Below are 16,802 nucleotides of genomic sequence, written 5' to 3'. Positions count from 1 at the left end.
TGGTCGTGAAGCTAATGACCCCGCACTGTACAACAAACTTTGCTATGGAAACAGCTAGAAAAGAAATCTGCAAAAGCAGTGTAAAAAAACTCCAAAGGTCCAATAAAGCAAAACAAAGCAAAGCAAATTTATGTAGCGCATTTCATACACAAAGTAACTCAATGTGTTTTACATGATTGAAAATATTTAAAAACAAAGGGAAAAAAATGCTTATAATCATTTAAAACAAAGAGGAAATAAAATAAAAGTATAATTAAAACAGCGTGGAGTGCAAGAAATATTATTTAAAAGTGAAAATGCTCTAAAAAGCATGAGAAAAAAGAAGAGTTTTTAACCTGGACTTTAACACATTCACACTTGGGGCTGACGTCACTTCTATTGGCAACAATTTGTGTGCAGCATAATAGCTAAATGCTGGCTCACAATGTTTGCTTTGGACTCTGTGCTCCGCTATTTGACCTGAGTCTGTCAATCTCAGAGCCCCATTGGGTTTATATTCATTAGCATTTCTCTCGTGTATTCAGGATCTTAACCATTTAGTGATTTATAGACCAGTAGCAGAACTATAAAACCTATTCTGAAGCCGACTGGGTGCCAGTGTAAAGACTTTAGAATTGGAGTAATATGCTTTGACCTCTTTGTTCTGGTCAGAACCCAAGCTGCAACATTCTGAATGAGCTGCAGCTGTTTAATGCTCTTTTTGGGGAGTCCAGTCAGAAGACCATTACAATAGTCAAGTCTACTTTAGATAAAAGCATGGATGAGCTTCTCCTGGTCTGCTTGACACATGCAAGCCTTCACTCTGGATATGTTCTTGAGATGGTAGAAGGCAGTTTTAGTAATTGATTCGATATGTCTGTTATAAGTCAGGTCGGAATCTATCAGTTCACCAAGGTTAAGGACTTGGTCATTGTTTTTTAAAGAAAGTGACTCCAGGTACAGTGACTGAAAAAGAGGAGAGAGCAGAGAAAAGACTTAGACAAGAAAAAACACTGGTCACCACAAGGTTAAATTAATTTTAACTTGCAATACTGCTATAACAGTTATAATAGCACACACCTTTACACATTATATTAGTACCTTACATCCATCCATCCATCCATTTTCTGAGCCGCTTCTCCTCACTAGGGTTGCGGGCGTGCTGGAGCCTATCCCAGCTGTCATCGGGCAGGAGGCGGGGTACACCCTGAACTGGTTGTAGTACCTTACATTACAGCAAAAAGCCATAATAACAGCGACTGTGTCACTTGTTACATAATGTAATCAACCTATTACTAATACTGTCATCTATTTTCAAATGCAACCATCCAGCCATCATAGTTTGCTGCGATTGCTTTATGTTCTATCCAGTGAACAAGAAATGAATATAATGAATTAGTGATCTACAGATAAATGCAATACATGTACAATTTTTTGTTAATATTTATAACTCAAATGCCTGGGTTTGAGTTTGGATGAGAGGGTATATTTTTGTGTGCATGTGCGAAAGTGTATTTTCCTGTGTTCTCATGTGTTTGTTAAATCAAGGGTGCATTTCTCAGTCTAGACTGGACTATTGAGGCTAATTTTCCACTGATCTAGAAAGCAGGCTTCTGCTTGGCCAACAGGAAAAAGCTGTTCCTCATTGGACAGATCACATTTTAACATAAGCGGCTTGACTTAACTTTATGTCTGGCAGTGATTAATGAAGATTAAATGGAAAGGTGACCCCCCAAAAAACTAGCTTGTTTAATTTTCACCTTGTGTTTGCCGTGTATCAATTGTAGCAAACTAAAACTCTGAAACTATTAGTTCTTCCATGGTAAGACGAACTGAAATGAAGCTTTGTGGAAGTGTGGTCTCCATACAGTATTACTGGTGACAAAATCTCTGGAACTTGAGCTTTTTGGGGGTGGCAGTAGCTCTTCTGTAAGAACTTGGTATTTAGAACCCGAGGGCCACGATTCAAGACCCGCTACGTACAAATAAATGAAATAAACAATGGAACTAGATGATGGAGAGATGCCAGTTGGCTTTCTGACTACTGTCGACTAGCTCAACAAGGAAACGACCCACCCGCCCCTTGCTCTTTACGTGGCCCTTTACTCAGACTCAACTCAAAATATATAGCAGAGTGTAAATTGAATTGCTATTTAAGGGAATAGTTGTTCTAAGGTCTTAGAGCCATGAATAAACCCGTGTATATTGGCGGAAATAAATTTGAAAGCACTTACTTCATACGGGTGGCCTTCTGCAACAAAGCATTACAGCAATCAATTTTAACAAAACGAGTCTGCTCAAACGTATCTAACCTCACTATTTTCACTCATTATTTTCTCAAAAAAAAACATCCAGACTTACAATATATGCAACAATTACACCGCAGGCTTTCGCAGAACGAGGAAATAGTTTTAAAAACTTCACAGACATTTTGACCATATAAGATTGTTTATAGATTTGTTCTCAAGCTATTTTTACCACTATAAATTAGTTAATATTGCGTATAAACAACAGAAGAAGTGGGAACAGACGAATAGTATCAATTTCTGAAGAAACCAAGATCATGTATTAGTATAAGGAAATGTGCTCACTTTCTGTCACTGACGTCAGCAGGCTCAAGCAGATTTAGACCGAAATGTAGTGGGTCCAAATCTGGCTGAAAAACAAAAATGTCATGAGAAAACAAGCCTAAAATTACTACTGAGACTATTTTGAGGGGATTTTTGTTTCTGCAGACATTGTTTTTAAGTCCAGAACAATGGAATAAATGCCAATGTTTGCAGTATAGACTAATTAGAAAAAGGAATTTTTGGTTCTGGAAAAGATAAAAACAATGGATATGGTGTAAAAGAAAAGCAAAGATTTACCACTAGAGTATCCTTTTCTGACAGTGTTGACGCATACAGTAGTATAATGATTTCCGTTATCCCTGTTATAACACATGCATGATTTTTCACACATACACTTTTTTTTTTTTTTACTAAATTAAATTCTGTAGGAGACAAATAACAACTTCAGATGTACAAGTGAATAGACTATGCTCTTTTGGTGTTTGCTGTGCAGATTTAGCTGCATACTATTCTGGTACTTTCCCACCAATCGTGAATGATTGATAGCCATAGCCTGAATCTCAAAGCAGAGCAGAAAAAAAGGAGAATGCTGCTGGAATTATCGAGAAACCTGCATCTTACTATGAAAAATATTAAGACAAATTAAATTCTGATTTTGCAATGCTGAGATTTATACATGTTTCATATTAGTCCTCCTGAGGGTAAATCCTCTATTTTCTTTATTTTTTTAACATGCATTGCACAGACACAGATCCAATCTGACACATGCACAATGGAGCATACGGGCATACAGGCAAGGGAAAGACTAGTTTGATAGGGGTCTGAGAACTGTTGTTTTTTCTTTTTTCTTGGTTTGTGTGCTTTCTGTTTTCTGTACTGTACTGTGATTTGTGATCACGCTCCACCCTGAACTGCCTTACAGCAAAGCAATCTAAAAGGGCCATTATTATGGTTATCTAGTAGAAAAACTGGCTGCAATGTACTTAAATCTGTCATGGTCTGTCCCTGCAGTTCCTTTTTTGGAACTTGGGTGGCACTTTGTGCCTCGCCTTTCCCTCCCTCTCTCTCGCTCCCCTGCAATCAGCACCTCCTCATCCGCCTACCTGTTATCAATCTGCACTCATCACTACCTCCATTTAAGCCTGCCAAATCCAGGAATTCAACAATTCAGAGTATTGACGTTGATCTGTGGTGCACAGGCTTACTCTCATGACTACTCTCGCAAGTTACTCGACTCCCATGATTGTGCTTACCCCATTGTGTTCTTCTCCGTCTCCAGTGCTCCTTCTCTGTCACCTGCCTCGCCGTCCGTTCCAGCCATGCCGCCAAGCTCTATCACCTACTTGACCTCCCGTTTCCTACATGTTGCCTGCTTTGACCAACCACCATCACTCCTCGAATATCCTACCCCCAAGATATCCCTTAACAAACCCTTTTGATTTACTTCCTCCGCCTCCTGCTGCTTTTAGGTCCAGTCCAATATCTTACAGTTATAGACCGTGACAAAATCTAGCAACAGTATAAACAAAGGGAAACCTCTGAGCTCCAACTACCAGAGACAAATTCCATGTGCCTTTTAACATAGTTGGACAATAAAGATTACTCTCATTCTAAAGGCGAGTTCATTTGACAAAAGTGAGTTCTTCGCTCCAAGGCTCAACCACACTTGGAAGTCAGCCTTGGGCCTTGCCTAAGCATAAGCACATGCGCAAGGGCCCAACTTGTACATGCCATATAATTATAATCAATTATAACCAATGTGATCACTCTTCCTGTAAGTTATCAATGAGTTATTAAAGCCACCTTGAATGATCGATTGTGATTTGATTGTGAATTTTACATTTCATACACAAGGTAATATGGGGTGCCTGGGTGGGTTTTCTCCGGGCACTCCGGTTTCCTCCCACATCCCAAAGACATGCATGGTAGGTTGACAGAAGACTGTAAATTGCCTATAAGTGTGAATGTGAGTGCAGATGGTTGTTTGTTTCTATGTGCCCTGCGATTGGCTGGCGACCGGTTCAAGGTGTACCTCGCCTCCCACCCGAAGATAGCTGGGATAGGCTCCAGCACGCCCACGACCTTAGTGAGGATAAGCGGGAAAGAAAATGGATGGATAGATGGATGGATGGATGAAATATCACACAGCCATAAGTATTCAGAGTCTTTGTTGTGACACTCATATATTTAACTTGGGTGCTGTCCATTTGTTCTGATCATCCTTGAGATGGTTCTACACCTTCATTGGAGTCCAGCTGTGTTTGATTATACTGAGTGGATTTGATTAGGAAAGCCACACCCCTGTCGATATAAGACCTTACAGCTCACAGTGCATGTCAGAGCAAATGAGAATCATTAGGTCAAAGGAACTGCCTGAAGAGTTCAGAGACAGAATTGTGGCAAAGCACAGATCTGGCCAAGGTTACAAAATAAATTCTGCTGCACTTAATGGTCCTAAGAGTACAGTGGCCTCCATAATCCTTAAATGGAAGATGTTTGGGATGACCAGACCCTTCCTAGAGCTAGCCGTCCTGCCAAACTGAGCAATTGGGAGAGAAGAGCCTCGGTGAGAGAGGTAAATAAGAACCCAAAGATCACTGTGGCTGAGCTCCAGAGATGCAGTCGGGAAATGGGAGAAAGTTCTAGAAAGTCAACGATCACTGCAGCCCTCCACCAGTCGGGGCTTTATGGCAGAATGGCCCGACGGAAGCCTCTCCTCAGTAATTCTAAGTGGTATGTGTGGAGAAAAACATGCACCGCTCATCACCTGTCCAATACAATCCCAACAGTGAAGCACGGTGGTGGCAGCATCATGCTGTGGGGGTGTTTTTCAGATGCAGGGACAGGACCACTGTTGCAATCGAAGGAAAGATGAATGCGGCCAAGTACAGGGATATCCATCTCTAGAGCTGTCACCTTATTGTGGTGGAGGGGTTTATGTGTCCCAATGATCCTAGGAGGTAAGTTGTCTGGGGCTGGCAGGGTCACCCATGACAAACAGGTCCTAGGTGAGGGACCAGACAAAGCACGCCTCCAAAGATCCCTATGATGAGAACAATTATTGTATTGCGTTTTTCCTTGCCCGGACGCAGGTCACCGGGGACCCCTCTGGAGCCAGGCCTGGAGGTGGGGCTCAAAAGCGAGCGCCTGGTGGCCGGGCCTGCACCCATGGAGCCCGAAAGGGTAAAGTGGGTCCCCCTTCCCATGCTCTGATACCACTCCTCTCGAGAGGGGTTGGACTCTCTTCCACTCTGGAGTTGCCCACAGTGAGAAGCGCCGAGCCGTTGTGGGTATACTTATTGCCCCCCGGCTCGGTGCCTGTACATTGGGGTTCCCCAATTCGCGTCTCCTCACTAGGGTCGCGGGCGTCCTGGAGCCTATCACAGCTGTCATCGGGCAGGAGGCTGGGTACACCCTGAACTGGTTGGCAGCCAATCACAGGGCAGATACAAACAAACAACCATTCACACTCACATTCACACCTACGGGCAATTTAGAGACTTCAATCAACCTACCATGTATGTTTTTGGGATGTGGCAGGAAACCGGAGTGCCCAGAGAAAAGCCACGCAGGCACGGGGAGAACACGCAAACTCCACACAGGCGGGGCCGGGGATTGAACCCCGGTCCTCGGAACTGTGAGGCAGACCAGCTCTAACCAGTCGTTCACCGTGCCGCCACAACATAAAAATAAAAAAATTAAAATAAATAAAACAAGGGCGGCACGGTGGCCGACTGGTTAGAGCGTCAGCCTCACAGTTCTGAGGTGTGGGGTTCAATCCCCGTCCCCGCCTGTGTGGAGTTTGCATGTTCTCCCCGTGCCTGCGTGGGTTTTCTCCGGGCACTCCGGTTTCCTCCCACATCCCAAAAACATGCATTAATTGGAGACTCTAAATTGCCCGTGGGCATGACTGTGAGTGCGAATGGTTGTTTGTTTCGATGTGCCCTGCAATTGGCTGGCAACCGGTTCAGGGTGTACCCCGCCTCCAGCCCGATGACAGCTGGGATAGGCTCCAGCACGCCCGCGACCCTAGTGAGGAGAAGCGGCTCAGAGAATGGATGGATGGATAAAACAAGAAACTTCCTATAGAGGGAAATTTAGCTTTGGAAATATATTATCATTCCCTGAAATAACAAACCAGTTATGGGAAAGTTGTTTGACGAGAACTTTCAGTGTTTAGTGTAACTTTTCTGAAGAAATGTCTCGTTGGAAGTTACGGGGCAGAAGCCGGGGAAGGAGGGGGAAGAAAAGAAAAACAGCCAGAGACCAGTGCTTTTTACTGGCCTGCCCGCCTCAGAGTGCTTGCTTGCTGGCCGCCAGAGAGCGGATGTCAGCCCTGGAGGTGGATTTGGAAATTGAAGTGGAAAGGGGGGTGAGGGGAGAAAAAAAGTACTGTTGCTGCAGCTGTGGTTCTTTTTTTCATCCGGGCATTTCAGCACGTTCATCAAGTTGTTTATAAGGTCACCTTTTGCTTTGAGTAATAGACAAAACTGTAGGAAATGTAGTATATACCCACGATTTTTATTTTAGCCAGTCCAAGTGTTGGTCTCCTTTTGTTAGTCAACTGTTGCATGTCTGAGCAAATAGATGGCAGTGTACGCTAAATAATGCAGTTCTGAACCACTAAAGTGATGCAAGGAAACAAGACTGTTTGGAATAAAGGCTGATTATATGGAAGTTAACTCTAATGACAAATTTGAGCTGTATAAATGGAATGATTATATGGATGTAAACTGTAATTTGGATATATAAATATATCTTCCTTGGGTCATTTTCACTCAAACAACAACCATGTTGTATTTTATCCTGTTCTGTATTTACATAGTTACTATAACACATAGATTTTCAATCTAAACTATACATTGAGATGAGTCTAATGTTAGTTAGTGTAGACGACAAATAATATATTCTTGGTAAGCTTTTGAGTTTTTGCTGGGTATGTCATTTTTTTCAGCCTCATATGCTTAAATAACAAAAGCAATCACCACATCAGATACATTGGGCAAATATTAGCTAATAGCTAATAGCTATGCAGTACGCACCATTACAGGCCCTTGCCGAGTCAGTGCCGACACATAACATAGCAATTCAAGATGAGGCATTGAAGCATTGCCGTGTGGTGAACTGTAATTTCATAGATTTTGTCAGGGTTGTAAATCAAGAATTACCTGGTCATTAGCGTTAACACAGCTGAAAATGTGTGTAGCGGTTGTGGCCATAGATATGAAGACTATATGCTAGCGCACTGTAGCAGCTCAGCTAACGACGTACCTACGTGGCGGCCATGTTGGGAAGGTCGATGTCCCTTTCAAAGGCAATGCATGGACATTGAAATTAAGTCGTAACACTTTTTATGCAACATTTCAGAAAATCATGCAATAACAGAGTATAGGTCCCCACAAAAACAATGCTGACCCATTAATATGCGTGGGTCCACTGTACATGATGTCCCAAAGATCACATGATTTATTTTCTTTGTGTGTATGTATGTATTAGATGCGTGAGTGCGTGAGTGCGTGTGTGTGTGTGTGCGTGTATGAGTGTGTGCAAGCGTGTGTGTGCGTGCGCTAATTTCTCTCATACCGTTTCAAACAGAGGACAGTGGTGCTGTCTTTGACCACCTGAAACATTCCCTGTCTAGAAAAATAAAATAAAATTTTAAAAAAGCTAGATAACTCCTACCAGTGAGCTAAAACAAGGAATGGTAATCGTGTGTGGGTATTAAGTGGTATATGTAAATCCTGGTATAAACCAGGTACTGGGATACACCACCAGTGTATTGCTGTGTACAAAAATAGGGTGTTCAGAGCCTGGTAAGGGAGAGGTAGGAGGGATTGGGTGGAACAAACCATTTTTGAGGCAAGGGGAGTGCTGTATTTTCGCTAATAAAATACATTTCAACCAAGTAGCCTACTGTATGGTTACAGACTTTTCTACCTTGTTTTAAAAAGGACATACAGTAAAAAAGATAAAATAAACAAATAATCTCAAATTTTAGGCACCCCCAAAATTAACAGGAAACGCCTGTTGTTGACACAATCAGACAGTGAAACACTCATAACTGAAATGTTTTGTGGAAAGACATCGTTGTCTCATGCTAGCTTTGTTTCAATCCTCTTTGACCCAACTTGTAATGGCTAGCTGAAACAGCAATTGCTGGTGGGATGATTCAATAAAAGATGGAGGTAGGTGGGCATCAACGTGTAAAAGAACATATGTCATTAAAAATAATGCATAAATATGCATGATTTAAAAAAAAAATAACTCCCTTCTCAGCCAGTAAGCTTTGGTGTCTCTCTCACACTTCAGCAGGTCTTATAAATGAATGCCAAACAAATCCTGTAAACATCCCCAACACAATGCAAGTCAAATGTTCTTTATGAGCAGGCTTATTAACTGTTAGGGTTCTAGTTCTAACAGCACCACAGATAAAGAGCAGAGAGCAGCAGAGGAGAACAGTAGGCGTTATCTCCCTTGTGAGGAAACCATAAAACTGTGGCATCAGGGGCTGTCGCTTTATGAGCTGTGAGATTAGGGTTCAGAGGGGATAGGTTTGAAGACAGCCAAAAGCCTTTATGCGTGTGTGTGTGTGTGTGTGTGTGTGTGTGTGTGCGCGTGTGTGTGTGTGTGTGCGTGCGTGTGCATGTGATTTAAGGTTTATCAGGGGTCAAAGATGGCTCGCAAAGGTAATGAAGACAGCAAGTAACCATTTGTGTGCTGTTGATTGTGTGGCAACACTAATTATGTTTTCAGGAGACAGGATGTCTCCCATGACTGCAGACAGACACAAAGTGTGAGTGTTGGAGAAGATAAACTGTCATTATCCCACTATCAAACTACTGCAACTATATGTCTGTGCTATGCTAAGATTCACTGAGTACGTGGTTAATTGCCTCTGAGAGTTGAATGCAAACTTTGTAAATCAACTATTGCGCAGCAATACGCTATTACAAAACCATTGTTCACAAAACTTTGTAGGGGTTGAAACATTTTGGTGTGAGATAAATTGCCCTTAAGTCTGAATGTGAGTGCAAATGGTTGTTTGTCTATGTGTGCCCTGCGATTGGCTGGCGACCAGTTCTGGGTGTACCCTTCTCTCACCCAGTAAATGGATGGCTGGATGGATAATTTTCAAGTATTATTTTTAAATGTATTATTAATGTTGGCGGCACGGTGAGCAACTGGTTAACACATTCGCCTCACAGTTCTGAGGACTCAGGTTCAAATCCGGCCTCACCTGTGTGGAATTTGCATGTTCTCCCTGTGCCTGTGTGGGTTTTCTCCGGGTACTCCGGTTTCCTCCCACCTCCCAAAAGCATACACAGTAGGTTAATTGAAGACTCTAAATTGCCAGTAGGTATGAATGTGAGTGCAAATGGTTGTTTGTTTATATGTGCCCTGCGAAAATGGATGGATGGATGATTAATGTTGCCACTTTCAGGCTATTTTAGAGACCATTCTTTCCAGGAAGTAGCCTGTTAACAATCAAATGGGGAAAACAAATGATACAGATGATGGTTCAGTGGTTCTCTATAAATCCCATGCTGTGATTTCCTCCATCCCTACTGTTTTTCTGGGGACCCATAAATCCCACCCATCCTCACATAAAATGCTGTTTATAACGACAACTGTGCCAGAGTAATAGCAGGCATGAATTCTACCTTTTAAACATCATGTCCTTATATAATTCTAAGACTCTACTGCCCCATGCATCCATTTTATTTACCTTTTATCCTGTTTGTACATTTGTATGCAATTATTGTTGTTTTTGTTGTTGTTATTTTTATTATTGGTTTAAATCCATTTACACCACTGAAAAGTATATCAGTATTAATAAACATTATTAATTGACACCCTCACTCACAATGGAAATTAAACCCATGCAATATACTGTAAACCCACCACTGTTCCATCTTTTCTCCATGTGTGGATCATGCCTCTCCCTATGGTTCACTGGAATCCCAAAGGTTTAGAAATGGCTTTTGCAACCCTTTCCACACTGATGTCAATTATTAATTTCTCGATTGTTCTGGAATTTTGTGTCATTTTGTTGCAGCTTTTTTAGATCTTTTGTCCAACTTGATTTTGTCGGGACGGATTCTGTTTAAGATATTTCTTGATTGAACAGGTCTGGAGGTAATCATGCTTGGGTGTGATCAGTGAAAATTAACCAAAAATTGTGATTAGCCATAATTTATTCATGATTTAAAAAGGGGGGTAATTACTTTTCCACAAAGGGCCAGGTAACTGAATAGTTTTTTTTCCTTAATAAATGAAATCACTATTTAAAAAATGAATTTTAAGTTCACTTGGGTTATATTTGTCTGATATTTACATTTGTTTGATGACCGTAAACATTTAAGTGGGGAAACTATGCAAAAGTATAAGAATTTGAGAAGGGGACAAGTACTTTTTTTACGACACTGTATGCTTGAAGATAAGTGCTGAAAACGTGTAAAGACTGAGAACAATATAGTACTGAATTGTTGAGATGTGGTTTAAATCTCTTTTTTACCCTCTAAATCTTCCTGATTTTGTGGGCGGGGCTAAAAAGTATACTTGTGACATCACGAGGATGCGGCTCCCCACCATATAAACACCAAGTGACCTTATTCTATGCAGTGGCCATTTGGTGGAATTGCACTTCCTTGTTCATCAATAACTTCATCGAGTTCTACCTGGATAGCGTGTAATTGGCCATATGCCCACATCCATCCATCCATTTTCTGAGCCGCTTCTCCTCACTAGGGTCGCAGGCTTACTGGAGCCTATCACAGGTATCATCGGGCAGGAGGCGGGGTACACCCTGAACTGGTTGCCAGGCAATCGCAGCGCACACATAAACAAACAACCATTTGCACTCACATTCATACCTACGGGTAATTTAGAGTTGTCAATTAACCTAGCATGGATGTTTTTGGGATGTGGGAGGAAACCAGAGTGTCCGGAGAAAACCCACGCAGGCACGGGGAGAACATGCAAACTCCACACAGGCGGGGCCGGGGATTGAACCCTGGTCCTCAGAACTGTGAAGCAGACGCTCTAACCGTGCCGCCATGCCCACAACTCGAAAAAATACAAGAATTAGCAAAGAATCATTAACTTAGAATTTTATGGCTGCAACACGTTCCAAAAAAGCTGGCACAGGGTCATGTTTACCACTGTGTTACATCACCTATTCTTTTAACAACATTCAAGAAACGTTTGGGAACTCGGACACTAATTGTTGAAGCTTTGTAGGTGAAATTCTTTCCCATTCTTGCTTGATGTACAGCTTCAGCTGTTCAACAGTCCGTTGTCATATTTGCTGCATTATGCGCCACACATTTTCAATGGGAGACAGGTCCATGAAAAAGACGTTGCTTGGATGGCAGCATATGTTTCTCCAAAACCTCTATGTACCTTTCAGCATTAATGGTGACTTCACAGATGTGTAAGTTACCCATGTCATTGGCACTAACACAGCCCCATACCATCACAGATGCTGGCTTTTGAACTTTGCATCCATAACAGTCCGGATGGTTCTTTTCCTCTTTGGCCTGGAGGACACGACGTCCACAATTTCCAAAAACAATTTGAAATGTGGACTCCTCGGACCACAGAACACTTTTCCACCTTGCATCAGTCCATCTTAGATGAGCTTGGGCCCAGAGAAGCTGGCGGCGTTGTTGATAAATGGATTTTCCTTTGCATAGTAGAGTTTCAAGTTGTACTTACGGATGTAGCGCCAAACTGTATTTACTGACATTGGTTTTCTGAAGTGTTGCTGAGCTCATGTGGTGATATCCTTTACACATTGATGTCGTTTTTTGATGCAGTGCCGCCTGAGGGATCGAAGATCACAGGCATTCAATGTTGGTTTTCGGCCTTGCCGCTTACATGCAGTGATTTCTCCAGATTCTCTGAACCTTTTGATGATATTATGGACGGTAGATGATGAAATCCCTAAATTCCTTGCAATTGTACGTTGAGGAACATTGTCCTTAAACTGTTCGACTATTTTCTCACGCACTTTTTCATAAAGAGATGAACCTCGCCCCATCTTTGCTTGTGAATGACTGAGCAATTCAGGGAAGCTCCTTTTATACCAAAACATGGCACCCACCTGTTCCCAATTAGCCTGTTCACCTGTGGGATGTTCCAAACAGGTGTTTGATGAGCATACCTCAACTTTCTCAATCTTTTTTGCCACCTGTCCCAGCTTTTTTGCAACGTGTTGCAGCCATAAAATTCCAAGTTAATGATTATTTGCTAAAAACAATAAAGTTTATCAGTTTGAACATTAAATATAGTGTCTTTGTAGTGTAGTAAATAAATATAGGTTGAACATGATGTGCAAATCCTTGTATTGTTTTTACTTATGATTAACCCAACGTCCCAACTTTATTGGAACTGGGGTTGTATTTGATTGACAGCGGACAGGTCCGGGGAGGCGGGATTTTCAGAGCTCTCAGTGACACACCCACAGCATCTCGAAAAACTGAAAGAATGTCTTAATATTTGACCATTTTGAAGCCTGATTTCACATACTTTGCAATTTTTTTTATCCATTCATTCATTTTCTATCTTGTTAACAAGAGTCTTCCGAGATGTGCCACATTTACAAGACATTTTTTTGCTCTGTTTTGGGGGTCTTTAAATATAGTTTCCACTGCATCATGGGATTTTGGTGGACATCACACACTATAATCAGAGAGTAGTGTATTTTTTCAAATCAATGTTGTCATTGTGTGCTGATGAGTCACACAAGAAAAACAGGACCTCTGTTGTCTTGTAGAATAAGTACACCACATAGAGCAACCACAAAGAAGTACTCACAAATCACAAGGTAACACTTAGTTCCATTTAGTATACGGTGGAACTGACTGGGGATATACTCTGTCACACGACCCACAGTCAGGGTTTTATGAAAAAAAATGTGCAACATAAATGTCGTGCGACAGTTAAATAAGACACACATTGAATGAACTATGGCTGATATAAACACAAGATTCATGTTACCTTAATCCGTATCCAGAGACATACGAGCATTAATGTCTACATTACGGCAACTGTTCACCATTGGATGGCGCATTGCAAGCTGGGAGCCTCGCAGCTTTCCAATTCTTTCCACTATTTTGTGTTATTGCAGAAAATTGTGTAACATAACATTGTGAAATGTCACAAATTATTGATATACTATAGTACTTTACCGAATATGTCCAAGTCTACATTCAAACCTGCTTGGGTTAAATTGCAAATTAATATACCACAGTATGTTACTGTATTTTGGCACCATTTTCTTTTGTTATACAGTAATTAACACCAATTTTGAAAAAATACATTAACTCTGTGTGATGTCAATCACAATCCGATGCTGTAGTGGAAACTACTGATAATTGTTGGATAATCATTTTAAAGTATTTTACTGTCTGGTATGTGGTAAATAACTGTCAAATTTACGGAAATGTCTAACAGTGTATATAGTTTGTTTGTTTTTTTAATCTGTCCTGTTCAGCTGCATGGCCATGGAGAATGGTGGATCTCTATGCCTTTTGTGCAGGAAGAGTTTTGCTGTGCAACAGGGGAGTTTGAAATACTCCCTCTGCTTATTTTGTATTGTTTTAATTCTTCTGAAATTTATTGAAAATGCATCCGGACAGAAAAGGGTTTTAGGGGACAGACAGAGGGATAGAATAGACAAGGGGAATAAGGGTGTGAACCACAGCAGAACAATAGTTCGAGAGTCTTGATATTTGACCACAAGTAACGTTACAAAAGTCAAATCGTGTTCTTATTTGTGGATTGGCGGGACACCCAGTGAGGACATGCAACAACTAACCAATAGGACAAGATGAGAGAGAACAGAAAAGGGAAGGACAGGACAGGATGTGGGAAATGAGCAAGGAAGTTATGAGTGGTGCAGTGGGATGCTTTTATAATGTCTGAACACCTGTAAGAACTGTGAGTTGGTATCTTAATATTATATAATATATATCATATGTATTATTACAATAAATACATAATATATATTATGTATTTAATAATTATTTGTGTCCCAATTTACCCATCTTATACTCATTATTCAAGGATAAATTTAAAAGCATATTCTGCTGTATATTTTTTGGTCGCACACCACACGAAGATCCGGATCACTCACATGCAGACATGCAAGAGCTGTTAGAGTGAAAAAGAAGCACAAACAGTGTCACATTTCTTGATCTGGAGGTGTGTGGGGATGGTGTCTTGCTTAAGGGGACCTCAACAGTAGTCAGGAAGCAGATTAGCATCTCACCAACAACTAGTAGCCATTTTTTTTGCATTTCATTCACAGCAGGACTTGAACCACAATCCTCTGGCTTCAAACCCAAAGTCCTTACAGATAAACTACTGCTGCCCCTACATGAACATGGATCTCAGAATGATGCCTTGTCAATGTGAATCCAAATACGCACGCACACCCACATGCACACAAAAACAAACAGACAAGCGGGGGCACAGTGTCACAGGGATGCAGTGGAAACACTAATCATAAGTCTACCCGGAGGAAACGCAAAGCTCATGTTGCACACCCATGCTGTAAAATCTCCAATCATGACAAGCAGACTTTAACAGCTGTTTCCCAGATGAGAAAGACAGAGCTGACTGTGTCCACGTGAACATCTTTTTCCACACAGCTGTTAAATGCAGATGTGGCATTTTGGTTTTGCTTGGCTCTCAGGGTTCAAATAAGACACAAGATTGCACATACCCATAATCTGCAGTGGCTGAGACTTTCATTTTTCCACAAAGTATCACAGTGCCTAAGCACAAATGTGGTGTGTTACAAGTATTGCTGTAGACTGTTGTTTGTAGTGTGAGCTTGGAGATAATACAATTCTGAAAAATACAGTCCCCTCCAAAAGTATTGGAACAGCAAGGTAAATTTTTTTTGTTTTTGTTTTTTACTGAAGACATTTGGGTTTCAGATCAAAAGATGAATATGAGACAAAGGTTCAGAATTCCAGCTTTCATTTCATGGTATTTACATATGAATATGTTCAAGAACTCAGGACAAAGCATCTTTTGTTTGAAGCCACAAAAGTATTGGAACATCCATCCATCCATTTTCTGAGCCGCTTATCCTCACTAGGGTCGCGGGAGTGCTGGAGCCAATCCCAGCTATCATCGGGCAGGAGGTGGGGTACACCCTGAACTGGTTGCCAGCCAATCGCAGGGCACATCCAAACAAACAACCATTCACACTCACAATCACACCTACGGGCAATTTAGAGTCTTCAATTAACCTGCATGCATGTTTTTGGGATTTGGGAGGAAACCGGAATGCCCAGAGAAAACCCACGCAAGCACGGGGAGAACATGCAAACTCCACACAGGCAGACGCTCTAACCAGTCGTCCACCGTGCCGCCAGTATTGGAACAGACATAATTAAATTACCGTAATTTCTCGTGTATAATATGCATTTTCCCCAAAAAAAATTGTCAAAAGTCAATAGCGCGCATTATACATAGGTATAGGGCAAAATGGAAAACATTTTATAAATGTATGCTGCCATACATATGCCAGTGGTTATGAAATAGCTGTACACTTTCATTCCAAAATGCCACCGCAACCTAGTGGTTATATAAAAAAGTGTAGCCTATACTTTCATTCCAATATGACAGGGGTACGTATGACTGTATGTATGTACAGTTGTGCCCTATAAGTTTACATACCCTGGGCAGAATTTGTGAAATCGTTTTTTTTTTTTTTTTTTTTTTTTTTTTTAATATGACTGATGACAACCATCATTAATTTCTTCATGGTTATGTTTTGTTTAATGATCATGCTTTTCTGGAATGCTTGACCGTTTAATTTGTATCCCATTAAAATAAAATAAAATGTTTCGCCTGGTCCATGTTTTCTTTAAACATTGCACCGGACTATTGCAATATTAGTCATTCGAACTGCTCTAAGTGCTAGAGGACTCTGCATCTTTTGCACAATTGTCAAAAAAAAATAAATGTACCAGACAACTAGCAACCCTTTATTGCTCAGTGACTGTTTTTTTTGTCAATGTCTTTATGTCTCAAAAGTGTTCTCTGTCAATTGACTGTCTGTTGTCATACTAGAGCGGCTCCAACTACCGGAGACAAATTCCTTGTGTGTTTTTTTTTGGACATACTTGGCAAATAAAGATGATTTTGATTCTGATTAAAGAATTGTACCCGTCTTACAAATTCTGCCTGGATAATCAAACATATATGAGCACACCTGTGTGTTTTTTATTTGTT

At 41.1% G+C, this 16,802-nt stretch overlaps 1 protein-coding gene and 1 long non-coding RNA gene across 3 annotated transcripts in view; one reads left to right on the top strand and one right to left on the bottom strand.

The window, feature by feature from the left end:
• The window catches only part of prkar1aa (protein kinase, cAMP-dependent, regulatory, type I, alpha (tissue specific extinguisher 1) a), a 67,647-nt gene extending 63,535 nt beyond the window's left edge, over positions 1–4,112 (top strand). Inside the window, exon 11 of the mRNA XM_061748861.1 lies at positions 3,829–4,112. Coding sequence (XP_061604845.1) covers positions 3,829–3,896 — 68 coding nt within the window. The 3' untranslated portion in view covers positions 3,897–4,112. The remainder of the gene's footprint in view (positions 1–3,828) is intronic.
• Positions 99–3,939, bottom strand: LOC133465774 (uncharacterized). Of its 2 annotated transcripts, none has more exons than XR_009784750.1 (4): positions 3,803–3,939; positions 2,571–2,635; positions 1,081–1,204; positions 99–945 (listed from the first exon to the last, which is right to left on the bottom strand). It is a non-coding gene; the product is annotated as an uncharacterized LOC133465774 (long non-coding RNA). The 2 variants fall into 2 exon arrangements; XR_009784749.1 differs by having other exon boundaries at positions 1,086–1,204.
• Positions 4,113–16,802: the final 12,690 nt, after the last annotated feature.

The sequence above is a fragment of the Phyllopteryx taeniolatus genome, chromosome 16 (genome assembly GCF_024500385.1).
Source record: "Phyllopteryx taeniolatus isolate TA_2022b chromosome 16, UOR_Ptae_1.2, whole genome shotgun sequence".
Classification (NCBI taxonomy): domain Eukaryota; kingdom Metazoa; phylum Chordata; class Actinopteri; order Syngnathiformes; family Syngnathidae; genus Phyllopteryx; species Phyllopteryx taeniolatus.
This window is presented reverse-complemented; position numbering and strand designations above follow the sequence as displayed.